The 25,965-nt window shown below is 47.7% G+C and overlaps 8 protein-coding genes across 8 annotated transcripts; 4 read left to right on the plus strand and 4 right to left on the minus strand.

Moving 5' to 3' along the window:
• Positions 1-60: 60 nt before the first annotated feature.
• On the plus strand, positions 61-1,832 carry N7532_010475 (cytochrome P450; the record flags this gene model as incomplete). Its single annotated transcript, XM_056622966.1, has 5 exons — positions 61-150; positions 200-455; positions 525-1,134; positions 1,195-1,328; positions 1,387-1,832. The coding sequence occupies 5 exons, from the start codon at positions 61-63 to the stop codon at positions 1,830-1,832; spliced, it is 1,536 nt and encodes a 511-aa protein (XP_056470382.1).
• Positions 1,833-2,445: 613 nt separating this feature from the next.
• Positions 2,446-3,688, plus strand: N7532_010476 (uncharacterized protein; the record flags this gene model as incomplete). Its single annotated transcript, XM_056622967.1, has 4 exons — positions 2,446-2,522; positions 2,758-2,809; positions 2,863-2,895; positions 2,999-3,688. The coding sequence occupies 4 exons, from the start codon at positions 2,446-2,448 to the stop codon at positions 3,686-3,688; spliced, it is 852 nt and encodes a 283-aa protein (XP_056470383.1).
• Positions 3,689-3,976: 288 nt separating this feature from the next.
• On the minus strand, positions 3,977-4,906 carry N7532_010477 (aminoglycoside phosphotransferase family protein; the record flags this gene model as incomplete). The annotated part of the gene is made up of 1 exon (XM_056622968.1): positions 3,977-4,906. One exon carries the CDS (start codon positions 4,904-4,906, stop codon positions 3,977-3,979), a length of 930 nt encoding a protein of 309 aa, XP_056470384.1.
• Positions 4,907-7,306: 2,400 nt separating this feature from the next.
• Positions 7,307-8,665, minus strand: N7532_010478 (uncharacterized protein; the record flags this gene model as incomplete). The annotated part of the gene is made up of 2 exons (XM_056622969.1): positions 7,307-8,195; positions 8,250-8,665. 2 exons carry the CDS (start codon positions 8,663-8,665, stop codon positions 7,307-7,309), a joined length of 1,305 nt encoding a protein of 434 aa, XP_056470385.1.
• A 1,254-nt stretch (positions 8,666-9,919) lies between these two features.
• On the minus strand, positions 9,920-12,205 carry N7532_010479 (uncharacterized protein; the record flags this gene model as incomplete). Its single annotated transcript, XM_056622970.1, has 6 exons — positions 9,920-10,527; positions 10,589-10,935; positions 10,996-11,572; positions 11,632-11,836; positions 11,886-12,149; positions 12,197-12,205. The coding sequence occupies 6 exons, from the start codon at positions 12,203-12,205 to the stop codon at positions 9,920-9,922; spliced, it is 2,010 nt and encodes a 669-aa protein (XP_056470386.1).
• A 2,686-nt stretch (positions 12,206-14,891) lies between these two features.
• N7532_010480 (ankyrin repeat domain-containing protein) lies at positions 14,892-16,942 on the minus strand (the record flags this gene model as incomplete). The annotated part of the gene is made up of 2 exons (XM_056622971.1): positions 14,892-16,337; positions 16,400-16,942. 2 exons carry the CDS (start codon positions 16,940-16,942, stop codon positions 14,892-14,894), a joined length of 1,989 nt encoding a protein of 662 aa, XP_056470387.1.
• Positions 16,943-21,232: 4,290 nt separating this feature from the next.
• On the plus strand, positions 21,233-21,631 carry N7532_010481 (uncharacterized protein; the record flags this gene model as incomplete). The annotated part of the gene is made up of 2 exons (XM_056622972.1): positions 21,233-21,530; positions 21,558-21,631. The coding sequence occupies 2 exons, from the start codon at positions 21,233-21,235 to the stop codon at positions 21,629-21,631; spliced, it is 372 nt and encodes a 123-aa protein (XP_056470388.1).
• A 1,808-nt stretch (positions 21,632-23,439) lies between these two features.
• N7532_010482 (VOC family protein) lies at positions 23,440-23,972 on the plus strand (the record flags this gene model as incomplete). The annotated part of the gene is made up of 3 exons (XM_056622973.1): positions 23,440-23,659; positions 23,743-23,885; positions 23,940-23,972. The coding sequence occupies 3 exons, from the start codon at positions 23,440-23,442 to the stop codon at positions 23,970-23,972; spliced, it is 396 nt and encodes a 131-aa protein (XP_056470389.1).
• Between the last annotated feature and the right edge of the window lie 1,993 nt (positions 23,973-25,965).

The following is a 25,965-nucleotide window of genomic DNA, read 5'->3' on the forward strand; positions in this document are numbered from 1 at the left end:
TCACCTGGATTCCCAAAATACCGATAAATATCTCTAACCTACAAGCCCCGCCAGATCATAATGGTGACGACAGTTTTGATCTGGGTTACGCTCATAGTCGCTTTCTTTCGGATCTGCCAGCTCTCTCTCTCAAAAATCAGCAATTACCTTGTGAGTGAGCATTTAATTTGCAAGAACCGCAGCCGCTCATGGGTTATAGAAAGACGCTGCCTTACGGTCGCAACACGGTTGCGAGTTACCGCCCGAGCTGCCCAAAAGATGGCCACTTGGTATCGATCGCATCAAGGACCTCTGGGAAACAAATGCGGAAGGTCGACTTCTTGCGTATCTCTGCAAGGTTGCAGAAGACTACGAACCTGGAAATAATCTTACCCAATATCTGTTATTTGGGCCTAGGGCCTTCCATTTGCTGCATCCTTCGAATGTGGAGGCTGTTTTGTCTACAAACTTCAAAGGTGACTGTCTTCTATCGTGATCAATATTAGCAGAGACAGCCATGCTTACCAGATTTTTGAGAGGGCCAGACTACGGTTTCGGTGCCAGGCGGGAAATATTTGCACCCTTGCTGGGAAACGGAATTTTTACTCAAGAGGGACCTGCTTGGAAGCATTCGAGAGAACTTCTGCGAAAGCAATTTGTTCGTGTTCAGTACCAGAACTTAGACCACTTCCGCGAGCATGTCGACAACCTGATCAATCGCCTACCTTCCAGCGGTATTGTCGATCTCCAGCCTTTGTTTTTCGATATGACCTTGGATACCGCAACAGCTTTACTATTTGGGAGATCAGTCTATAGTTTGCGGGCAGGTATCGACCAGCATAAAGAGAACAAACTCTTCGCAGAAAGCTTTAACGTTGCGCAAGAGGGACTTGCCAAACGCTTTCGTATAGCACCTTGGCACTTTCTCTATAACCCTCCAGCGTTCCGGAAAGCATGTGCTAATGTGCATCGATTTGTTGAAGGGTATATCAAGGAACTGGACTTGGACAATGCTGAGCGACATGATATGAAACAATATGGCTTCATAAAGCAGATCGCTGAAGAGTCTGCCAGCTTGAAGGAGCTCCGTGACCAACTTCTGAACGTTTTGCTTGCTGGCCGTGATACAACAGCGTGCTGTTTGTCTTGGACATTGTAAGTATGGAGCCGGAACTCGCTTCTCATTCAATACTGACTTTGCCTTCTCGTCCTTAGTCGACTTCTCGTTCGTCATGCTCATGTAATGAAACGTTTGCGGGAAGAGATCGCCTTAGTCATGGAGGGCAATCTCATGCCAAATAGGGACCAAATCAAGAAAATGCCGTATCTTGCTTGTGTCATCAAAGAAAGTGAGCCTGCTTATTCACGTTATTTCTGCGGAGCAAGTCACTCATCCTTACACGTCAGGTCTTCGTCTCTATCCTCCTGTTCCATTGAACAATCGCGAAGCGGTGCAAACTACCATTCTACCAACAGGGGGCGGACCAGAAGGAAATAAGCCTATGTTGGTAAGAAAGGGAGAACTCGTTGTATTCTCGCAATACGTGAATTCACGAAAGAAGAACATATATGGCGCTGATGCATATGAGTTTCGTCCTGAGCGATGGGAGAGCGGTGAACTTGGGAACGTTCGTTGGGCTTATTTCCCTTTCAGTGGTGGGCCACGTCAATGTCTGGGTGAGGATTTCGCCCAAACTGAGATATCCTACACGATCGTGAGGATACTGCAAACATTTTCGCAGATTTCGTTACCCCGCGAGGAGCCGAATGAACCCGTCGGAAGCGAAAGGCAGCGGCTGACACTTGTCCTCTCGAGCGCCGAAGGATGCAAAGTGGAAATCCGTAAAGGATAGCGAAAATATCTGCATCCTTGAGAAAGCTTCAAAATAGAATAGAAATCCCAATTATATGCGGGAGGATCACTGCCTTGACTCGCTCATTCTACGACTTTCCGCAGAAGGAAATTCACAACATGACTAAGGTGCTAATGAAGTGGTCCTTTCCACTGATATCTCCACGGATTGCAGACCCTAGCTAGGTCTCGCGACTATGACGCAAAACCCGAATCTTTTAAGAAATGACACTACCGCGTACCAATGTCGTTTTTGGTGTTGATGGATCTGAACACCTACGAGGCGAATGACGAAACGAGCTATTCGGTCCGTCTCGTGAACAGTAGCAAATCCTCAAGCATCAGATCAAGGCTTACCGCCAATCCGTCGAATTCCATGCAGTAAACATTTCATTCCATTCAAGCGCCCGCACTAATGCAGCGTTTATCACACCAAGAGATAAAACTTAGCGGCTAGGCAATGGCCTTGCATCCAATGGAAAGGTCGTTCGTTTCTTGGGTCGCTCTAAAAATGGAACAACAGAAAATATAAATTGAGGTAGAACCCAGTTACACAACAGTTTTGACCCTCCAAAGTATCCCAAACCCTACACGAACTGAGAAGAGCGTGCGCAATGGTAAAAAGCATGGAAGTTACTCAGTACGGTATCCAGGAGCTATACCGTCCGGCAGACGAGCCAGTTGAAGTTGAGTGAGTATTTAACAATTCATCAAAGTCTGAAATTCTGCTAACGGCCAAACGGCATCGTCGCCGTGCATGGACTCAATGGTCACGCAACGGCGACATGGACGTCCAAGCCTGAGGGCACATGCTGGTTGAGCGATTCGGCTTACCTGCCGAAATATATCCCACGCGCCCGAGTTCTAGTCTGGGGCTACAATGCGAGTATTTCGTCATGGAACGGAAAGACACCCAGTTCGGACAGGGTTTTACAACATGCGCAGACATTAGTTTCTCAGCTGGAGTCTGACAGGGATGTAAGTTCCCTCTGCGTTCACTATACCAAATAAACTTTGCTGATAAATTACAGCTCGAAGATGCAGCGCAAAGACCCATCATCTTTGTATGCCATTCTCTTGGTGGGATAATAGTCAAAAGAGTAAGCAAGCCGAGAATGGAGAAGAATATCGTAATTACAAAGTGTCCCATTCGCTGACCTCGAACAGGCCTTGGCATACGCAGAGAGCCGATCCAAGCTCGCTCATGTCCATTCAATTTTCACCTGTACATTTGCTATCATCTTCTTCGGTACCCCACATCACGGATCAAACAAAGCCAGCCTTCTTGGTAGTCTCCAAAAGATGGCGTCATTTTCCATTCCAAAAACCGTGATTGAATTTGAATCTGGGCTGGTCAACGCACTCGAAAAAGAATCTGAAGTACTGCAGAATATCACGGACCAATTTGCCCCATTGATGCCAAATTTCCGCATTTTTTTCTTTTGGGAGCAGGAGAAGACTGACTTCAAATACAAAAGAGATTATGTTGTGGACGAAACGAGTGCAGCACCAATTCTCGACAACACAGAAAGATGTGGCATCGGCGCAGATCATCAGGGAATGTGCAAGTTCCAAAGTCCTGCTGATCAAGGATATAGAACTGCAGTGGCAGCACTACGTCGCTATGTTCGAGAGGCACCTGATGTGATTCAGAGAAGGTGTCAAAGGGCCGCAAATCTGCAACGAGATGAAAAATTTCTTGAAGCTTCAGAGCTCTTGGGAAAGACTCAAACTCGTGTTTTGGCTCCCTGTCAACCCGTTTTACGTTCTTCAGAAACCGCATTTGGTATCTACCGGGAACAAGTCGACGATCCTCAGACCAATGCGCGGCCCAACCATGGGAGTTCATGGTTCTAGAGGTTTCACAGAAGACCTATCTTCCACTTCACTTGAAATATACTCGGTTTACCATACTTGAAAGTGCTCTCATTGCATATTTGCTAGTGTCGAGCGACAAAGCTTTATCGGCCTATTATGCTGTGGAGTGCATTGACCTTCCAGTTGTAGCGAAAGAGACCAAGGCCGGACTGTAGCTGGTGGCAAGGAGACAATGGTCTCCTCCTTGAGCAATTGCATGCAACTCGTCGCAAGTACTTCCCAATGGACCATCCATATTCTTTATATTGTTATATTTCTCTGCGGGACTCAGAACAAAACCTTCCTGGCAGCATTTATTCCTCGTAGATCCCACTGCTGTGGCGCAGTCTTCTCCATCCAGATTGACCAGTCACCCCAAAAGGCTGGCCGTAAGATCTGCGCATACTCCCAGTAGTCGGGATACCACCCCGCTGATTCCCAATCAAGAATGCCGGTGATTTTTTCCTGCTCGTCCACCATGACGTTGCGTGGCGCAATATCCGCATGCGTGAACACCGAGCGTTCCGACCTGGGCAGCATATCCAGCAGACTATTCTCATACCGAGTTCCTCCACAGTGGATATACCGCTCGTAAATTCTTGCACGTAGCTCTGAATCGCTCGAGAGTGGTCGAGCGGGCTTTTGTAGATCCTCCAGCATTGGGTCTCGGGATGGAGAGCCATCAGCAGCACACTGATACAGCCCCTCAAATTCTGGTGGACGAGGGATATTTCGGATCGTGGAGATCAGATCCCATAGTTGAAGACAGATTGACTCTTTAGCCACATCGTCTAGCGTGTCCCAATTTTGCTCCAAAGGGACCCCGGGAATAATTGTCATTCCAATCAGTCCTTCCGGTGGATGAAAATCGGACTTGAAAAAGTCACTTCGACTTGTTATCACTTCGTCCGAACTGAAATCGGTGAAGAGCACCTCAGGAACCGGCATATCGGTATGCTTAAAAACAAGTCTCATTGCTTCGGCTTCTGCGGATCGCACTCCAAACCCTGACTTGGTCACCCAGGAGAAGTCCCACTCGAGTACAAGCCTACCCATTTGTTTTTCGAGCACAGTTACCACCTCTTGGCCAGCTCCGAGGTCGAGTGGATTCACAGGGGCTTCACATGGTAGCAAAGTGTTGCCGTCCTTGATATATTGGTGCCCCTTGTGAAGGTTTTGTTGTTCATAAGGAACTTCAGTTGACGGAGGTTCAGTCATCTTGTGGGTAATATCTTGATTCGACAGTCGCGTTCACTTGTATCGCAAGGTCGTGCAAGTTCCACGGAGGTGAAAGCGCAGCTGGGAAGTGACAACACCTTGCGGGACTTACGTAATCATAACTGTCGCCTCCAAGTTCGGAATCTCTCTGCCTCCGAACCAGACTCTCAATTTTCCCCCTGCTAATTGGTAAATTAGGGAGGTAGCCATGGTCATCCCCACCCACAGGTCCCAACCCATGGCTAGTAAGCAATTTAGCTTTTGTGACTATTTGGGCTGAGCGTATACATCCACTACGCCGTACTTTATCACAACTTTACTACCCAGTTTCCCCTTAGGTCCCTTTACACTTGCAGGCTTAAGTGTCTCAGCTAAGCGCTGAGTATTTTTAATCCCTAAAATCGAAAAATTTGCTGAGCCTCCGACACTTTACGTAGAAATTTTAGACCGGACCGGTCAAATGGCGCGAATCTTTCAGCTCTTATTGGACAGCTTAGCGCTCTCTACTCCACGACTTGTTTGAAGGCTGTCGGCAACTCTACTTCCTGAGCTGCAACAATTTATATGCAATTAACGATTAGTGAATGTGCAACTAATAATGGCGTATGCCTTTCGTGGGCCACTCATTTATCGCTCACTAAGCGCCTTGTTACAGACTTCAAGTTCCAAAATTAGGTACCGGAAGTACTTGGATAGACACAAGAGTTATAAAATGACCAGGCTTCCTTGGATTTATTCATTTCCCAACAACCTGGACCTAGATTGGAAGTTTAGTCAAGCAGAACGCAAACAATAGGATCATCACGAGTTGCACAGCAAGTCAGTACCAGCATCAAAGTCCGAATTCCCCAAGAAAAATGTACTGATGACTATATTTTCCAGACTATGAGCGGCTACCCATCTCCGACAACTCCTATACGGATCGTTGGTCTCAGAGAGGTGTGCGAAGTCAACGGTCGGACATTTAGCCGGAGAAAGGGCACACGGGAATGGACTGAACAAGATTCTGCTCCTGGAGGCTCTAAGCCACCTCCTCCATCTATCTCTCGCTGGTACACCAGGAACAAGGTCCAGGAGAACCACTTCATTGGTCGCTATTTGTTGCCCGTGAAAACCAACCCGGCTATGTCTATCAGGTCAAAGGAGATGCAGAATATATGAGATACCAGCCCTCGGATAAGATGGTCAACATTGTCCAATCTGCCACTTTCTTAAATATCTATCAACTGGCTGTCGTGACGGAGCAACAGGATATGTTGATAAGGCAGACCGCAGAGCGGGAGCCTCCCCCTCAAGCCGCCAGTCGGCAATCAGTCAGGGAGAATTGCCAAGGTTGGACGGTGCGTGTTATCGCCAAGCTGGTCGAAATGGGAATCGTTCCGATGGCGAAGCTTCAAATGGCAAGGTCCATGCTGCAGCCGGTTTGAGAGAAGTGACAAGACCAGTGATGCACAATGTCATCCAGGCAAAGGGGGTAGAAAAGACTTTCCCCCTCTTTTCCCCTATTCATCTCTTGGCTCTCTCTTCCTTCAAATGGGGTGATGTGCTTGAATGTGAGGTGTGCGAATTCACAATGGACCCATCACTACATGTAGGCGATAGACTGGTTATATGTCCTTTCATTTACATATTTTGTCCTCGCACTACTCTTGCTATTAGACCAGCTCATGGTGCTCGATTTCGAAACTGTTAATGTGGCTCCACGGAGTCTAGTTTGTACTCGATCGAATCAGCCACATACTAGCCTTTCATGGTCGTTGAGGTTGTCAACGATTGTCAAAAAAATCAGGACCGTCTTCAGCGAAATAAAGCCAAGCGAGTAGATTGTACATTCAAGCATACGAGCTCCCCGAGCAGCATAGTGTTCGCGCTAGGTAAGTAAATATGCGCGTACTGTACCATAGGATATTTCGCTGCTCGAATAGTTTTGTGTCTATCGTTGTGTGTTTGTCAATAGAAACGGTTCTAGACAGTGTTTGTCGAGGTATGAACTGTACTCAGTCCATTCTACTACCAGTTTTCCCTGATAAACACCAGCGTGGATGTGTTGCCTCGAAAGATCATGGAGTCTCCTGCATACCTGCTCTTGCTTTATTTCCGTATTTCAGCGCCATGCCTACATTGTCGATTTGGTTTTCTGCCCAGTCATCGTAGGTTCTATCTCGCATACAGGATATCAAAGCTTATCCATCCGATTCTCTCAACTACTCCCTGCTCAAAAAGATAGGGGCTACGGATACGCAAATCCTCATAGTGCGTAAAATGTTGCCGTTGCCATTGCTTCAGTGAGAACCTTGTGCTAAAAGCCTCTATTCTTGATCAAAGTCTTGAACTTACATGTTACTTTCATTAAGGTTGTTCAAGGAAGCATAAACGGAGTCATTGATATATGAAGTGTCGCTACTGGTCTCGTTTGGGTGGAGCTGTGGACGAAACGTTGCGCGCTGACCGCTCGGTGGTCAGCTTGAAGCCTGGGCCATAGCGCTCTTTGAATTCCGACACAGGTTGCTCTTCCTGGGCTTCTTCGTGCGCAAAGGGAGAACCTCGTGCTGGAGATGAGCTCCTGCGATCGAGGCTCCCAAAAGTAATCTTGGCCATGTCCTTTGACAGCTGTTGGAGAGAAGCGTCACTAAGGTGACCCCCGACTTGCCTCGTCCTCCATCCCAATCCACGGTTCTTGCCATGAATGACTTTCTCATTAGTAGAGACCATGAATTGAATGGCGTCACCAGTGGCATAGTTTTCAATCGTACTAGATTTTTCGTCTAGACGGGTTCCGGCCTTCGAGCAGATATGCATGCATTGACGAGTAGTCTCCCACTCTTCCTGTAATCTGCGCAAGTCTTCGATATCCTCCTCGGAGGTTGTAACTGTCTTTGACTTTGTCATAATTCTTTCCATCAATATCTTAAGATGGTTCTCCAGTTTTCCCGCTGTGTTAAAAAGGCTTTCTTTGCATTCCTGTAGGCCCTCGTTGGTAACTCTTTCAGGTACACTGCAGGTCTCAACAGATTCCGCAGAACCCTTCCCAGTTTTAGGGGAACGTTGAAGCTGAGCAATGTGGTTCGATAATTGTTGACATATTTCCAAGCATTTCTGGGTGCTCAGGCGTTCCTCTTCCATTAGCTGAAGTTCTCCAGCATCCGTACTGGAGCCTGAAGCATTCTTGCCGACGAGTTTCTCGAGATTTTCGTTGATGCTCTCTAAATGAGCTTCGAGATCATCGGTGGTGGACTCGATCATATTTTTGTAACTCTCGAGACAGTCGGCTGCGACAGAGGATTGTCGGCTAGGAGAGCACATCAGTATTCCTGCGGATTAGGCGTTGCACTGACGTACTCACAGGTTTGCATCATTGAGGGCAATTATGATTGTTGATTTATAACCCGCCAACATTCGTCTGAAACCATCGATATCTTCCCCCATGTACTTCAATTTGGCCCATTCTCGGAAGCTCGTTCTGCTGGCACTAGATCGTGTGGAGCATTTCTTGAGTTCCTCCTCGAAATCTTTGCAGGCATTACCACATCGCAAGAGGGGATATTCGAGAGTAGCGAAGTTTGCATCACTGTTGGCATTGACCGTCTCTCTGAGAGCGTCAAGAACTCCATTCAGAGTTTCAAGCTCCTCGGTCAAGTCGCGTACACGTTTTGGATGAGAGTGGTAGCTTTGGACTGTATTGAAGAGGCTGACACTAGATTGAAACGCAAAGGTAGCCAAAGCTACCAAACCAGAAGCTAAGCTAACTGGTTCGGCCATGAGGATCGCTGGATGTTACGGCGGTACTTCTCAGAGTGTCGGTAGTTGTCTGGTGGAGATCAGGTGTTGCCAGGCTAAGCTTTCCTCTTTATAGGTTCGAAATCGATGCAGACGAGGCCTGATGCACTCGGGAGTCATTCATAAGCGCCGTCTTTTGTGGTGGGATGTGACAGGATAGCTCGGTCGAGGATGGTCGTCAGCCTAAGAGGGGCATCACAGTGGGTCTAGCGTGTAACTAACCAATCAAACAGAATGAGGGAGAGGACGAGGGAAGAGCACGGGTTTCCAGCAGTCACCCCACCCAATGGGGTGGAGTGGAGGCAGAAGGCAGTGTTGCCAGGAAATCTCTCCGCTCAAACGGGGCTATGTCGGCCGACCGAGATGGTCGCCTCAACCGGATGCATCTTCGAATGTTGGAAAGTGGGGAAAGAAGAGATAGAAGAGAGTGATAATGACGGAGCGACGCACCGCGGATTTATACATTCAGGCGGCGCGTCGCGAGGCGGTGAGGGGAAGGGGTGACCATTACGGAATAGCGCTGAGGCTAAACCACATTGGGTCGGTGCTAAACCATGAAGGGGACGATTGGGGGCGGGCGCTAAACCGGAGCTGGGGAGACCCTGGAAACGGCGACGGCGGCCCAAATGGGAAAAACATGACTTCAAAATAATACTGCAGTTTAGAGTATTTCAAACCCTCAATTAATGAATTACTTATGCTTTTGTCTATATATAAAGCACAATAACCTACGACACATCTGGATGACGCCGATCTAAACCCGAGACTAACACCGCGGAAAAGGGATTACATCGAGTTAGCCAAGGGGTCAGAAAGTTAGCCCACAGTTTCCAAGACTGGTCACCCATTTGTTCAAAATTTGAGAGGGCTTCCCCCGGTCATCGCTTCAGAACTGAAAAGGCGCCAAGCCCAGGGTGGTCAAGATCGGTTGCTTAAACGACAGAGAGGAAATCCGAGGCCTTGCTCGCCACCGCATCGGTGCTCCAGCCTGCCAGTGAATGGTAGGTACGCTCTCCTGGTTGATAGAACTGGCGTCTTTGATCCATTGCTGGACTTCCTTCTTGCTTATCTCCACAGAGAGTCTGCCGTCCGTCAGGAGTATATCCACAACGTTGTCAAACTTCCTGCAACAGGCTAGGGTGCTCCTGCAGTTGTACAGAAGATACAAAATAAAAGCATCCAGCTTAAAGGATTTGCTTCGGCTGCAGGATCGTCAGCAAAAGCAACCAAAACAAATTAGGGAGACCAAACATTTTGTTGCGTCTCTTGGCTGCACAGGAGAATAAATCCACGCCCGAGGAAGCACCCAGACCACCACCACCGTTCACCAACGAGTTTATGCTCATGGAAGGACATTCGAGCCTTCTTCGCGGTTGCCTTGGGAAGAGGTCCAGTGCCACATATAGTGTCCGTGGGTCGGGTTTTCGCAGTTTGACCGGGATGTCCAGCTCTCTTCTGTCGGTTGAATTCATCGACGTACTCCAGATATAGCATTATGTCGGCAAACCGAGATTTGAGATAATGCATCTCGCCCTCGGCCTGCATCGCCTCTACATACCTCCAAATTGCATGACCCTTTCCGCCAGCGGATGTATTGTAGTTGGACGGGTCAAGTGATGGAGAAGACCAAAACCCGGTCGACTTCCATATCTTAGTATATTTCTCCATAAACTCTGCCAAATCAAGACCGGAGGACCTGGTTGGCTTTTCTTTCAATTTCGTCTTTTTGATCTGGCACAAGGTTGGATAGGAGAGAATGCCGAGAGAAACGACCTTCCCACCGATCTTCAACCCGGTTGGGAAAGGCTGACGCTGTTTGACCCACGCTATTGCGAAGGCGAGGCCTGCGGTTCCTGGTTGCTAGAGCTTCCTGGGATTCAACTGTTGATGAAAGCCTTCGCTTACGGCGTATATTCCGGCTCGCGCCCTCCGAACATGTTTGAGGCCTGGCTACTTTTCCATTTGTCGGCAGAGCATGCTGCTTGTCACTTTCAGGTCGGCAGGAGGCTAGGGCTGGACCATTCGTATTCGGACTGGAAGGGCGGTTTTCATGATCAACAGAGGTATCCAGAAATCTGTGCGCGTCATCCAAGAAAGCCTTCATTGCCGGATCGTCAGAATCGTCGGATAGATCCTCAGCACTACGCTCGCTTTCGTCAGGGGCGTCTTCAACTGTTGGCTGATTTTTCAATGGCCATCGTCCACTTGGATAACTCTTCGAAGTTTGGTTCGCTTCTGCTGCTTCCGCCCTACTGTTTTATATCGTCGTTGTTGTCGATGTAGCGACCACACTTGTTTCCGGGGTAGAATACGAAGCACCTCGGCTCCAACCGGAACTCCCAGCAGAGGCCTCGGGGGTTTGAGGGCAGTTATCGTCAGAAGCAGCATTTGGACTTTCTCGGTGTGCGTCTTCGACATTCGCTGTGCCAACCGGAGTGTTTGGAGCAAGCCTATGTGACGGATCCTGACCCGTTCCCTCAACACTGTCAAATGTAGGAGCCGGAGTCTGTAGTTGGCCAGTGGAGGCCCCATCTTCACTGGCATCCGCTGTTTCACTTGCTGAACTTTCGTTTCTTCCCAGCGAAGATTGAGTTGGGGAATCGGGGCTATGCGTGCGGTCGCAGGGCCGTGAATGACCTAGTTCCATATCTTCGAGTTCTCGAAGGGCGGAGTCAAAGTCACCGCCGGCTGTGGTTGCCGCGTGTGAAGGGTCTTGTCCTCTGAAGGCACCTGAGGCTTCTCTATCCAATCCAGACGAAGGTGTTCTGTTCAGCGGCTCTCTAGTGCTCGGCAGTATCGGTGCGGGCGATCGATGCGAACCCGGAGTTGGGAATGAGGTTCTCGTACCACAGCCTCGTGCGTCCTTGTCCAAAGACAGCAACGATGGATCTAAACAGCAAGCGGTGTCAGCATCACAACCTTTATGAATGGGGTGTAGTGAGCATTACTAATATACTGGAATGTGGAGGAACTACTGTTAGTGTCGCTAATGGAACACAACCTGGGTGCTTCAGTTGACGAAACCGAGTAATCTTCGACACCATAGTCGACGAGACAATCACTGGTCGATTTGAGCCGCTCATAGAGGCTGACAATCTTGTCACGGGTGAAGGCGCATTGAATCTCGCAGAAACAGGAGAGCGCTCGCAAAATCTAGATCAAGATTAACTACCTAGCAGACCGATGCAAGGAAATGACACACCTCGCCATCCGATTGCGGGATCAGTCTTTCGGGGTTATTCCCATCACCATCACGGGTGCCCTGTGAGGAAGATGAGATAGTTGAGGACCAAAGCAGAATAGTTAGCTTACAGTGAGTGTCAACCTGATCTGAAGCATTCCGGAAAAGTGCTTCTACGAAGAATGTAGATCCGATGGCGAGTCGTCCGGAGATGGAGATGGCGTGGACATCCGGGGGGATGAATGGGATAGACGGAAGTGAAGCAGACCAGTGCCCCGCCCCCTTCTGCTCAGGGTGTGCTCAGGGTGTGTGCCTCAGAAGCGCTCACTGACCATGACCATGATCTTGGACCGCCTGGGTTTCGCAGCCTTCGGCGTTTTGGCAAGCGTAGCATGCTTGGGAGTGTCGGATGCATTTTCGAGTGCTTTTAGTGACTTGATCACTCTCGACACTCTCCATCAAATTTGTAACATAAATGTTGCGTGTGTAAAGGTGGAAAAGAGAGGGGGTTACGAGCCTGTTTAACAACTGTTTATTCCAGGGAATTGGTAAGGACACGCCAACTTTTTAGTAACCTAATCAGTTGGGGTGCCGTTACTAAAAAGTTGGGGTGTCCTTACCAATTCCCATCACATAAATCCTGTAGTGTCCGTAACAATTCCACATCCTCCAAACTCGCTGACGAAATGAATAAAGCGGATTGTTCTGCATCCACCATCGATGTAGTCGTCTTTCAGCTTCAAATAAGGCTTACAGTAAAGTTGTACTCACCTTCTTCAAGCCAGCTATAATTTTCCTCTTTACTATCACTCCCGACGGAGCTCATCGCGCGCCAGGCCACGATTTCCCTCGCATTCATCCACTCTCGCCTGACGGAGCTCGTCACACGCCGGGCCACGATGTCCCTCTCTTCAGACTACGAAAATATGTTTACCTGGATATTCGAGCACTATCAGAAGTAGAAGATTTGCTTGCGATACGAGATGCTGTGCCAAGATCTATGTGTGACCCAATACCTTAGCCAAAAACATAACGGGACAAAGATACCTCACTTTCGATGCTTGAGAGAGCTAGGGCACGAGGCCGTATTCATTGAATTCTGTCGCTTCGACAGAATCGGTAGATACTGTATGAACGAATAGAATCTCACAAACAGTCTGAACTACCTCAATCAGTCATTCCCAAATGTGGTAGGCATAGAAAACGGTGCTGTTCCTGCATTCCCTTGCCAGTTTTGCCTTGAGTGTCGTGCATGAAGCACCAGTACCGACTTTGCAACTTTGTAAACGCACCTATGGCAGGCACAGCATTCTAGACTGGAGATGGTAGAATGGTGAGATGGGTGAGAGAGGGAGAGAAAAAGTGGGTCAGACAGTGAGCCGGTTTCAGAGCGCGACACCTATCCGTACTCCTTGACCACGATTTGTACAATGAATGTTACAAACTGTGGCTCGAAGGACGCACAATGCGCAAGTGCTTCTTTCCCTATTTAATTTCAACAAGAATTCGCCTGTTTATTCCTCGTAGAGGTCACAGTCTGAGGCTTTTTTCATCTTCTACATTCCCAAAGATTCTGCACCGCCGCATGTTGTATGTTTGTTGCATCTGAACTTGAAATGGCTGCGAGACCTTCCAACCAAACGCGTGTCTCCAGTTCAGAGAGGAAGCTGGCCCGCCAAAAAAAGGATCGTCGCAAGTCAAGTCTAGTGAAGAAGGCCTATGAATATAGCAAGATGTGCGACGTCGACATCTGCTTTGGCATTCGGATTCGAGAGTCATGTCAGGTCTTTATATTCTCAGCTGACGCTTCGAACTTTTGGTCTTTTGTGAACTCTAAATTAGTATGTGGATAACCATTAACTGATATAAAGCATTCTGACATCTCCAGGACTCTTATTACCCAACGCCAGTTCAGAAAACAGAACTTGACCTCTAAAAAGTTGAAGGAAACGGGGTCGCCCATTCTATGATGTTCATACAGTCATTCTCGAAATCGCCTTGACCAGCATACACTGAGCAACTCTTTCCTGAGCCACCGCAAAGGCATTAGCGCAGATAACTTTATTGACCAAGCCGCACCAAACTGAGGACCGCAACACTATGCAGCCGCATAATACTGTTGCCATTAAATGTTTATCGTTCAAGAATCAAAGAATAAAGGCGTACCAAGTAATTTAAGATGGCAAGATAAGGACCGTATCAAAGCATTTTGTCTTGCCCCTCAATTGGGTGCGGCTTGTTCAATAAAGTTATTCGCGTTAATGCCTTGGCGGTGGCTCAGGAAAGAGTTGCTCAGGAAAGAGTTGCTCAGTGTGTATTGGTCAAGGCGATTTCGAGAATGAGTGTACAACACCTGCCTTGCATGTCTTGGGAATTGTAGAGGTACCGTTTTCATTCTCGAGTGTCACATCGCAACCTGCGGTGGAAAGTGGCGTGTTGTCAATCGCCATTGCGATCAGATGAGACTAAAAACAATGCGAAGGTCTTCGGGAACAAATTCAGATAGAAAGTTTGGACTAAGGGGAAGTAAACAAGTCCTTTTATCCTAACATATACACCTCCACTTTACCTGGTACACAGGTTGCCAATATCAGAAGGGGGAACACTGACCTGCGGCAGACTGAGTCAGTTTGAACTTGTCAGGAAGAAACCTGACTCAGTCTTCGGAGCTAGCTGCCTGCACGCCTAAAGAAAGTTGTTCATTGTATATTTCAGAAGTCATCCATAAGGCTAGTTGTACAGCGAGAAGATCATGTTGACTGAGAATCAACTTGGTGTGCCACAGAACTCTCGGAAACTTGTTGAGATAGTGCGGTTCTACGCCTGACATACGCCTGCACCAGCCTCGTTGACTCATTCGGCTAACAATCTTCAACATCAATGACTTTCACGACTCAATGCCTGGAGAAATTGTCAGCAGGTTGTCATCAATGAATAATGGTTTGATGTCAGGATACTTTCGATTTTCCCCCACCTGATGTCATTTTTATAAAGCAAAGCTGCTGCTCTGATCACGCCTGCGGACGCTCAAGTGGCAAGGGCAGCCATGACATCTCGCTTCCCAATTTTTCTCGCAATATCCTGGACACTTTCACCATTGCAACCCCTAATGGAAAAGTCCACCTTTTGAGTCCCCGTGAGCAATTGAATGATATGCACGTCTTCTCTTTGTGCGGCGTGGAAAATAGCGGTTCTACCTTGGTCGTCCCGCAAATTAAGGTCAATATCTTCGATTTTCAAGAGCTTTTGCACAGTTTGCCAATCATTGACGGCAATGGCGTGCATGAGAAGGTTTTGTTTACGGGCGTCCTGGGAGTTGACATTGACGCGCGAACCGCGCAGAAGAGCGTCCACAAGCTGGGTATTACGATTTGCCACGGCCCAGGCCAGAGGGCTTTTCCCTCCTGTCCCAGCCACAAGGCATTTTCCCATTGACACTTCCATTTGTTCCTCTCGGGCCATCATTAATCGCCTCTTGTTCTGTTGCTCCAGGAACATGAGCTGCATTTGATAGTCTTGGAGGGCATTGCTCTTCGGCGTATCTGTTTGGAACTCCCCAGCAGGTGGTCTGAAAGGAAATCTTCGTTTTTCGCCAGCTGAATTGCCAGCTGAAATGCCAGAGAATGGAGATGAAGGGTCATTTGCTTCTCCCCACTCTGACCTCTCTTTGCGCGGGAATGGTTCCTCCAGGTTGATACCGGGGCATGAAAGGAGGCTTTCAAACGCTGGACTCTTCCAAACCCCGGATAGAATGGCGCTCCACAGTGCTGCGTTAGCAAAGCCTTTGTCAACCCACTCCTCTACGAGGGATTGATCGGTAAGCGCCTGAGAAAGCCCCGCCAATGTTTCTTCTGCCACCTCCCTGGGTGGGATCTCATTGAGAGGGTAGAAAAGGTGCTGAACAAAACAGAGGTTGCGTGAATTGAGGCACACCAGTATATTCCGGTCCCAGATCGTCCTTTCTACCAGGAATTGTGCCACTCGAACAAAGGTTTTCAGGGCTTCTGAGCTTGGATTGCGTTGGAAAAAGTTGCAAAGCAACACCCAAAGTATTGGCGGAGGTTTAGCGGCGTGTGCTATATCACTATTCAAAATCCAACTAAGACCATGGGTATCATTCGCTCGGATTAATAGAGGCAGGATGAAAATTCCCGCAGCGCCGCGAACGAGGTCGATCACCTGCTTGACAAGAGCATCGTCACCCAGCCGAAGGACATTTTTGAAAACAGTCTCCAAACGAGTTCCCTTGCTGTCAATCATGAACGAGTCAGGAAGATTCTTGGATAAAGCTCGCGCTATGGTCCAGCCTTGTTCAGAGGCGATAGACTCGGAACTCGCCAGCAGATGGAGAAAGGCAGGCCAGTTATATTTGCCACAAATCGTCAAATGTATGTCAGGGCGCTCAATCAAACTACCCAGTACTTCCAGGTTGCCTTTCTCAGCCGCATTTGTCAAGGGTGTTTCAGTTTCCTCCTCGATTTTGATCATGCAATTTGCGTTGGCCAAAGGTCTCTCCCCTTCGAGCAATAAATTACCAGTCGAAGCCCTGCGTTGCGATCGGCCTTCGTTGCGAGTAGAAGGGCATAGTCAAAAAAGACGTGATGTAAATTGAGCTTCTCCAAGCGCCGAACGAAAATAAATCTCTCCCATTGCTGAAAAGCTGCAGATCCTCGTCTTGGGAATCCGTCTTTTACGAGCTTTTCAATGTCACCGGCTTGGCAGTGCTGGTACTCGAACGCTGGAGTTCCGAGCAAGAAATCTGCGATTTCATGGAAGCCCAATGAGATAGCAATTTCTAAACAGCGATGTTGTCTTTCCGCTTTGCAGTGTGGCCACAGCTGTCTGACAATCTCGGTATGCTCTCTCTGAACGGCGAGTTCAAGAATGCTGGATCTTTCCTCTTCCACGCGAGCTCCTCGAGCAAGAAGAATATTGCATGCATCTGAATGGCCTTTTTGTACGGCGAGCCAGAGAGGCGTCTTCCCATCTCTGCCAGGGGCATTGACATCGCAGCCTTCGTCAATCGCAGACTCTATATCATCGATGCTGCCTTTCCATGAAGCTTCGTGAAGATCCATTGTTCGAGATTTAGTTGTTTTGATGTAATTTGAGCGCCGAGCAGGAGATTCGGTCTGCCTCTGTCCACAAATACGGAAGAAGTAACTTAAACGACGTGACATGAACCTCACAAATTTGATTCGGGCGCGTAGATAGATGCCCTGGTTGGACTAACAAAAAGGGGGCCCCACCTGGGTATCTCGTTGAATCTTTGAATGAGCAGGGTGACAGAAAATTTTGCCCATAGGATTTGGGAGTGGCAGGGTACTGGGAGATGCACGGGCCTCAGGAGACACAAGTACATAGCTTGGAGCCAATCACGAATAATGAACACCACCCTTCTTCGTTGACCTGTGAAGACGGCGTTCAACCAGTTAGTTGCCTATGTTGGCTCTCATCACGACATGCTCAAGAAATTAATTTATGTAATCAAACAGCTGTTCCTCAACAAACCGTAGATCGCGTCATCTAATGCGGTTCATCGGCGATAGGACCCTGTCAACAGACTATCTATCGACATTTCCCGTCGATAACACTAATCCCATATTCCAATTGATCAACCGAGGAAAGAGAGCATGCCAGGAAATCGTCGATGAACAGGCACAAAGTCGATGGCAAGAGAAGAAAATGATCTATGGGCGGGAGGAAGTGTTGGCTGGCCAAAAAGCAACAGATTTATGGAAATAAAACCATTCAGATCAACAACAGCCAGCAACAGCAGGAAAGGAGATGCCGAGGAAAGTGGGGTCTAGTAGAATAGCACCTTATCTTCTCCGTTAAACCAAAACGACAAAATAAAACTGGACAGATGATGCAAATCTCTGGGTTAAACACGACTTGCATAGGTGGTGGTTTGTGAGGAGACGCGAATTCGATTTACCATAGTGATGAACGAAGATCAACAGGCAGAAAATGGCAGCCGGAGGAATGTCAAAATAGAAGGGTGGAAACAAAAGGAAGGAGAAACAGAGGGCCTAAAAAGAGATGTTCAACCACTGCTCTCTGAAAAGCGAGGAAGAATGAGGATTGAAATCAATTGGCCACATATCACCATTTCCCCCTCTTTGCACACACACTCCAGTGAGTCATATCACGTGCGCGCCGTGATACTCCACCGGTCCCCAGCTCTGCAGCGAGAGCTTTTTTTTTTTTTCAACCAGGAAGTCATAGTGGACTCGGGCACCAAATTCCAGGATTGTTGTAATACCTACGGGCATCGTGAATAATGGCTACTTGGGTCACGTGTAAGGGCTAATACTTAGCTGGTTGCGCCTGTGCCGGCCCCACCGGAATTGATCCAATCTAGTCCGACCAGGCCCCGGCCTCGGGATTTAGGCCTGAAGTCAAGGCGCAAAACCACGAGCTTCTCTCCAAGCTCCAGCTTGACCGCTCATTTCTTGCATAGCTTACCGTAATAGTGGCTATCGGCCGGGTGATGCTTCCGGGTTTCAGGTAGTTCTCTAGTTTGGGATTCCTCACCGGAGATGGTCTAGCAGCACACTGCGAACCCAAAACAGCGTCGCACATCAGCTCCAACGCCCCCTCTCTTGCGGTATCTATTTATGATACAGTGCACAAGGGAACTGGCGCGCAGGTAGCGAGTAGCTTCGTGTATGTTTGAAGAGAGCAACTTGGTTTACACGTGCATTTATTCCAGCATGATTGCGTAGGACAACGAGGATCTGCGTAATGTGAATACTCCAAGGTGGAGAAAGGAGAAGCAATGAACCAATCGTTGTATCTTCCAGACTTGCTGCCAGCTAGCGCCCGCTCGAACATCTGCTCCGTCTGATCCAGTTTGCCTTGGTCCCTATATAGAATTCCGAGATTGTCGACAGTGTTGAGGGTCGATATGTGCTCCTCTCCGAGCGCTTTCTCGTACTCAGCTAGCGCCTGCTGGTACATCCTCTCCGCTCGATCCAGCTTGCCTTGGTCCGGATATAGAAGCCCGATATTGTCGACAGTGTTGAGGATAGGCTCTAACTACATACGGGATGCGTTTTCCCCTCTACTTGGGCGCTAATAGAAGGTACACGTGTCGACAATACATTTTATTGGATGTGATAGCAGGTGCATCTTCGTGCTGCATGGACCCTAGAAGCACCAATTATCCTAGAGACGGTGGAGCACGGCAGAATTACTGGACTATCGATAGGGCAGGAACCAGTTTGCAGCAGATGGCGGAGAGCAAGGGCATTTGTAAATATAATACAGGTAATGTACACTTTGCCTCGTAATGTCACTATAATATTCAGTACAATACAGTATTTCTTCGACAGCGATAATTCGGAGCTATTCTTGATAGTTGATCTTAGCATAAGGGTTCGAGAAACAATCGGCGAGTGCAGGTGGTGACACCAATATCCGGAAGTACGGTATAAGCACCCTTCTAAACCTTTTCTCCGAATCTACCTCGGGATTTCTTTCATTCACCATATAGCACGCCAGGTAACGGTTATCGTTTCCTTCCACTTTTACAGAGCTCATCATACATATGCGAGGCCGTGACTTCCCTTTCTTTCATTATACCTCTGATAGGGCTTGTCGCACGCCGGGCCATGTAGAGTGACTGAGAAGGGACATCATGGCCCGTTCTTCACAGGATCCCAAGCGCCTCTTCTTCGCCTGACGTCATTTATCTTTGTTTAGTGACGTTGTGGAGTGAAAGCACTGGCCTGAGGCTGCTGTCATCATTGTACATACTGTACCGGTATTGCATGCTTTCAGATACATGTTAGATCAAACTGCGAATCTCTTCTTTCATTATGAAGTAGAAAGTGGATAGAGGAATAATATCTGTTACCTATGTGTACATTCTGACTCGCGGTACTTGCAATCTTGAAATCTTCATCGCTCTACGGTGACAGTTATGCCTTTCCTAGCCTGTCGAAGTCCCGGTCTGTAATCAAACTGGGAGTTGGGTAGTGGGAGCCCTGACAGGTCAGCTTTCATCGGCCGGATCAGGATTCCACAACGTACCAGCTGTGAGGTTAGAAAAGACCAAAATCCCGAAGTATCTGCTGACAGAACGTGTACCTGGCCCGTCTTTCGGAGACGAATTCCCACGCATACATCTGCATCACACATCTTACTGTACTCGTACGCCTTTTTTCATTAGGTTCATTTTGCGACGGCATCGTTTTTGTTGCATAGATTTTCTCTTCGAGGGTGAGTGGTAAGATCGGGTAAGGTTTATAGCAGCCATCGCGAGCGGTTTCCTGTCTGGAGGTGCTATTGAAAAAATGAGAGGGTAGGGCATGCACTTGCAGGAGACACACGGAACCTGCACTCATATAAGACGCAGGATTGCGGGCAGCAAGTACATGTAGTCAAATATAGGCAAATGTTACAAATGCGCAAAGGATCATTTTCGGCTTTGAATGAGTAAAGGCCACTATTCCTACTTGAAATCACGAGACCTGGGCGGTGACGGGCTACACCATACCTCCGTCACACACACCTTCTTCCTTTCCTTCTTCCTCAGTTAGCCAGATAGCTACGAATACAACGTTCGGCAAGCTGCACTCTGTTTAGCTCACTCCATCCAAACAATTCCCTTTGAGAAAATCATGCCCATATGTTAAGCTGGTGAACACCAAAACGGTGCGTGTCTGACACTGTCCCCAGCTCAATTGTGCGGGCAGTCCATTAGAGCCTTAATTGCGACCACTAAGCATGTTTATGCGAGAGTGTATTGTAATATCTTGGAGCACCAAAATAGAGTAGCAAACCAACAATTTAATTCACCTTTTCATTACAGTGCGCGGTAGGTATGGTCAATTGATGAGTTGCGATGCTGTCTCGGTTCGTAAAGGGATCTTGAAACGGCGTGCCGAAATGTTGTTGCGCGAGGGTGAGTTCACCAAGTCTATGCAGTTCAAAATTCGTGCTGTAAATTACTAATTACTCTAGGGATCAACTTTGAAATGACCTCTTCAGTTTAACTTGCAATTGTGGTCGAGAAACAGGCACGGTAAGTCAATTCCACGACTATTTCAACGCTGCGTCGCACCAAAAAGATGCTTAGGTAATAGCGATATTGAGTTCAGTTTTTCTCATTATATCAGTCAAGACAACGTCATTAAACGACTGATCGATCAATGGCAAGAAATAGTTCAGTCATAATTAAGCTGGCGTAAACTGACGGAGTCGGAGACTGTGTTAACTAAACAGGTTGCCTCTATTTTCGATGCGCTTTTTAGGAGGCAAGACTATTTTTGGGCATGACTATTTGACTATTTTTGGAGGTAATCACGGGACCACGCGATGAGCAGAGGGTTCCTTTCTCCTGCTTTCGTCTTGTATGTAATATGGATGCTGGTACACCAACTATCACTACTACTGAGGAGATTGTCTCCACTATTGCTCGACATTTTGATCAGAACGCGATTGCACTACTTCTGGACCATCAAGGAGATCAGATCACTATCACCGAGAAGGTAGTTAAGGCTGCCGCTGGAAACTGGAGGAACGGTAGGGAGGTGATGGCCTTGCTTCTGGACCGTCGAGGTGATCAGATCACTATCACTGAGGAGGTTGTCAAAGCTGCAGCTGGAAACGAGCGGAATGGCAAGGAGGTGATGACCTTGCTTCTAGACCGTCGAGGGGGTTAGATCACTATCACTGAGGAGGTAGTCAAGGCTGCCGCTGGAAACAAGGAGAAGGGCAAGGAGGTTATCACCCTACTTCTGGACCGTCGAGGAGACTAGATCGCTATCACCGAAGAGGTAGTCTAACCCAGGGGACCTGTTGCAGTCAAAGGCCTTATGTATGGGCAGTATTTGGACTCACCACCCTGACTGCAATCAATTCTTCAAAACCTGACTGTAAGCACTTTTTGTATAATTGATCACAGATTTTGAGAAACTCTAAGCTATATACTTTCTTATTTCCCTTTTTTATTTTGAGGCCTGTAGTCATCTCTAGCTCTCGTATGATCAAACCCTAAATCACTAATAAATTATTAGATCTTTTTGACGGGGTGCGACTGGGAAGACCTATACTAGACATAATAGACCCACTCTAGGGTCTTATGCTGATATTATGTCTTGTCGGCATCGGGGTCTATGACTTCGCTTAGTCATGTGCTGGACCCCAAATAGGATAACTAATAGATAAGATGGTGAGAACAGATAGATTGAGAGAGAACTGTTTCAGGAAGAATCTGCCTCTAATTAATCATGGGATCATTCTTGTGTAAATAGACCGAAATGGAAACAAACAGGGTAAACATCGTAGAGAAGAACGCGGGGTAAATACTGTACGTATCTGGGCCCGGCGATACTAAACCCGAGGTGGTGGCCCCGACACTAGGGTCCTAGTAGGTCCTGCGACCGTGGTCATAAGAGCTGGCGTGCCACCAGGCCACCACTTGGTGGCCCCACAATTTCAAAACCGGCGCGGTCGCAGGGCCCAGAATCCGAGACCGTCGTATATTAGTACTATTGCAAATTAATGACATAGATGATGATCCTAAGCTAGTCTAGAACGCGATTTATGCATGTCATGAACGATGGGATTTCTAGCTTCTTTCACTAAACGACAAAACTCTGGCCGTGCTCCTATCGCACGGTCATCCTCGGCGATACTAAGTGACGCAATATGTTATGGGATGACCTAGATGACTGTTTGCTCGACGTTGGCTTAGAGGATGTGAAATGGTTAAAGCGCCCTCGGGCCCTTGAACTGCCTAATCATTGTGTCAGAGCAGGGAGATATAAGTGGAGGCTTGAAAAGGGTTGAATCTGCGATATGACAGTACCTGTGAGAACCGAAGTCTTCTGGTTTACTACCTTTAGAGATAGAGCAGTATACCGTGGAGTCCGCAGGAAAATCAAGCAAAAGGGTCGGTCCCTTCGTGTTCAAAGAACTGATCTCTGATTCCTCATGAATCAGAGATCCTATAGCATACGTCCTCTGTAGGCGGTGCCCAGCGGAAGAATCCTCAGGCTCACCTTCTTCGGTCTAGATCTCCAGTACAATAGGTACATGTCCCAACAGTACCTCATGCATCTAGATATCTATGGGAAAACAGTGCAAAAATTACGCCACTGTTAATCTCACATTATAGGCAGCAAAGTTGGTAACCGGCCCCACGTAATTTTTACCACGTAATTTTTACGGTAAAAATTACGTGGGGCTGGTTAGTTGCCAGAATCATGCTATTCCGGTTAGTGGCGTTCGTATTGTTTACGGAGAGGCATCATCAAGACCTATCCAAGTTTACATGACTGGCTGGACCCGAAAGTCATGACGCACCCAACAATATCGGGGGATTCGATTTCTCTCCCGTTTATCCGATCCTGAATCAGAATGCGAGATCAACCTCGTAATCAACAGAGAAGCCGGAAGCGACAAGGCAGCCCTTGATGGATACTAACCCCATGCGCCCATTCCCCTCCCCCCACCAACCTGACATATAAAAGCCTTGTGAAGGAACCACCGAGGTTCAAACATCTTTCTTATTCCACTGCTCTTAAATTATAACCCTATTTTATTTCTCGAATAGTCAACAGCCATGGCTTCTAGCAAAATCGACCATCTCAGCATCACCGCCCCGGAAGAGCACTTTGAGCCTCTTATCGAGTGGTATAAGAAGGCTCTCTCTCCACTAGGTTACAAGGAAATCATGCGATTCCCTGGTGTCGTCGGACTAGGCAACGAGGTTCCTGACTTCTGGATCGCCCAGAAGAAGACGCAGATTCCGTCGGGATTTCATTTCGCGTTTTCTGCTCCTAGTATGTGACCTCTCCTAGATATCTCTCCTATCAATTTTTTTTGAGATACCTAAGTTATATATTCACTGGCTGATATGCGACAGACCGGGCTGCTGTCGACGCTTTCCACAAGGCTGCTATCGACGCTGGGGGCACCTGTAATGGCAAGCCTGGGTTGAGACCAGAGTATCATGAGAATTACTACGGAGCGTTTGTTTTGGATCCAATTGGAAATAATGTGGAGCTGGTAAGTCCAAGTACCTTAACTCCCGCATTTCCTTGGCTTATCTGGGGTTTCTAGGTTATCCATTGCCCCGAAGGCCAGGAGGAGTAGTATTCTTTGATGTACTTTGATACTCGTGGCATTTTAGCTGGAAATAATTGAATAGGTATAACTTCGTCCTTCTGCCTAGGTTTATAGTGGCAACCACGTGTTTTATTAATGAGCATAAATCGTCTAAAAGGCCCTAGTAGCAAAGTGGTCGCCTCATCTGTGCGTGAGGCTCCCGTTTCGAGGAGGCAGGGATTGGTTTGCGTCACGTTTCAGGTCATCGCCTTGCAGGAGAGGCGGCGCATCTGGGAGTTATTTGGTGGTTTTCGGCCCGAGTTCTGTCCATTCATTGGCGAGATTCAACCTTCTCGCGGTTCTGAACCGTGACGCGCACGGTGGACGGTTGAGAACAACGACGACTGGATAAGAGTAGAAATGCGGACAGCAATCCTGAATTCACCTAGAAAATAGCCATAAACAGACCCCGCAAGAGGGAGGCCGATGGAGCTGATCCTGCCACCGGAGAGACGGTTAAAGCGAAACTAGAGGTAGTCAGTCATAGGACAATTGAGAGCCTGTGAATGGACTCTTAGCAGTATATCCTATATAAGAGACGTATTTTATGATAGACTTCGGGCCATGAACATACACGGTACATGAACCTGCTAGGTCTGACCGAGAGTCAGGAATGCTATCTTGTGACGAAGTCTGCTTAATCAGGTCCTTTTGAGAAGATCCTCATAAGCATAGACATGTAAGAAACATTCTCAAGAACATTTTATTCCTGAGAATATCCTCTACAGAGAGAAGCGCTCACCAGAAAGGCAGCTTGTGCGAAAGATATGCATGAGACTTGGTCCATCCCAAGACATCTATCACAGACAGCACCACCTCCTAAGAAGTTCATCATGTACCCACCGAGCGCTCCAGAAAGGGTTCTCGACCAAATAAAGCCTTCTACACTTATGAAAGCTCATCGCAACGCGGTTAGCGTCTCTCTTAATGTTATACGGTGTCCCGCTATGCTAAATGAGGTAGAGACAGCCTGATGGTCGTCCCCCGAAAGGGTCACACTAAGTTCAGGGTAGGTCTGGCTCATCAGCCAAATAGAAGTCCTCTGCGAACGTGTTCAACGCTACAGTGTCATAGTTCTTTGTTGATACTACGCGGTGGGACTGAGCAACATCGCGCCCTGGTAAGTGTGGATTCGCCAGATCGCGAAGGCTTGGCGGGAGGGAGTTAAGGAAGAAGTGTAGACTATTGAACTCCCAGTATGTCCCCGCGTCACCGCATACCAACGCTCCAAACCAGATACCGTAAACTCCAGCATCAAACCTCACTCTCCAGGCTAGTCATTGTGACCCAACATAGGTAGGACCATTAACAGACCCCAGAAGAAGCATCAGGCTCCCCAGGAATAGAGTTCGAGCCCCAGTTGGAAGGTCCCAGCGGCTCAGAATTCTACACACTATGGCTTGGCTTTTTGTCAGTTATATTCCCTGTAGTGAATTTATCATATAGATTAGACAAGATATCATTTCAAAGGATTTCAGTCCTCGGAAGGCCATTGTTTGGGGCTACCCCCAAGTGCTTGGTATGTTGGAGGTGGTCACCTATATATCCTGCCTCATGTTTAGCACCATAGTTTTTAACTTTCAAAATCAATGGTGCACTTCTTCTCTGCCCACTGCCGCATTGCAATCCCCCTCTTCGTAACAATCAAAATAAGAAGGCCACCCAGAATGACAAATACTGCGCCTGACATTTTACCATATTAGTAATACTTCATTTTAACTAACGTAGTTCCCAAGCGAACCGCCCATCCAAGCGAACCGCCCACCCCAAAACACATAGTAAATGCGATAAATTACCACGACATATCTCAACAAAAACGTCGATTTAGGATATCATATTTGGACATGATGGTCTAGATAGCGTCACCAGCCCACTGGCGTAATTTTGACATATGAAACTAATAGGAAGAGAGACATACTTATATTTATGTAGTTATAGAATACAAAAATTACAGTGTATTTTATTGTAACATTGTAAGACG

The sequence above is a fragment of the Penicillium argentinense genome, assembly GCF_028826775.1.
Source record: "Penicillium argentinense strain IBT 30761 chromosome Unknown utg000010l_segment0_segment0, whole genome shotgun sequence".
Lineage (NCBI taxonomy): Eukaryota > Fungi > Ascomycota > Eurotiomycetes > Eurotiales > Aspergillaceae > Penicillium > Penicillium argentinense.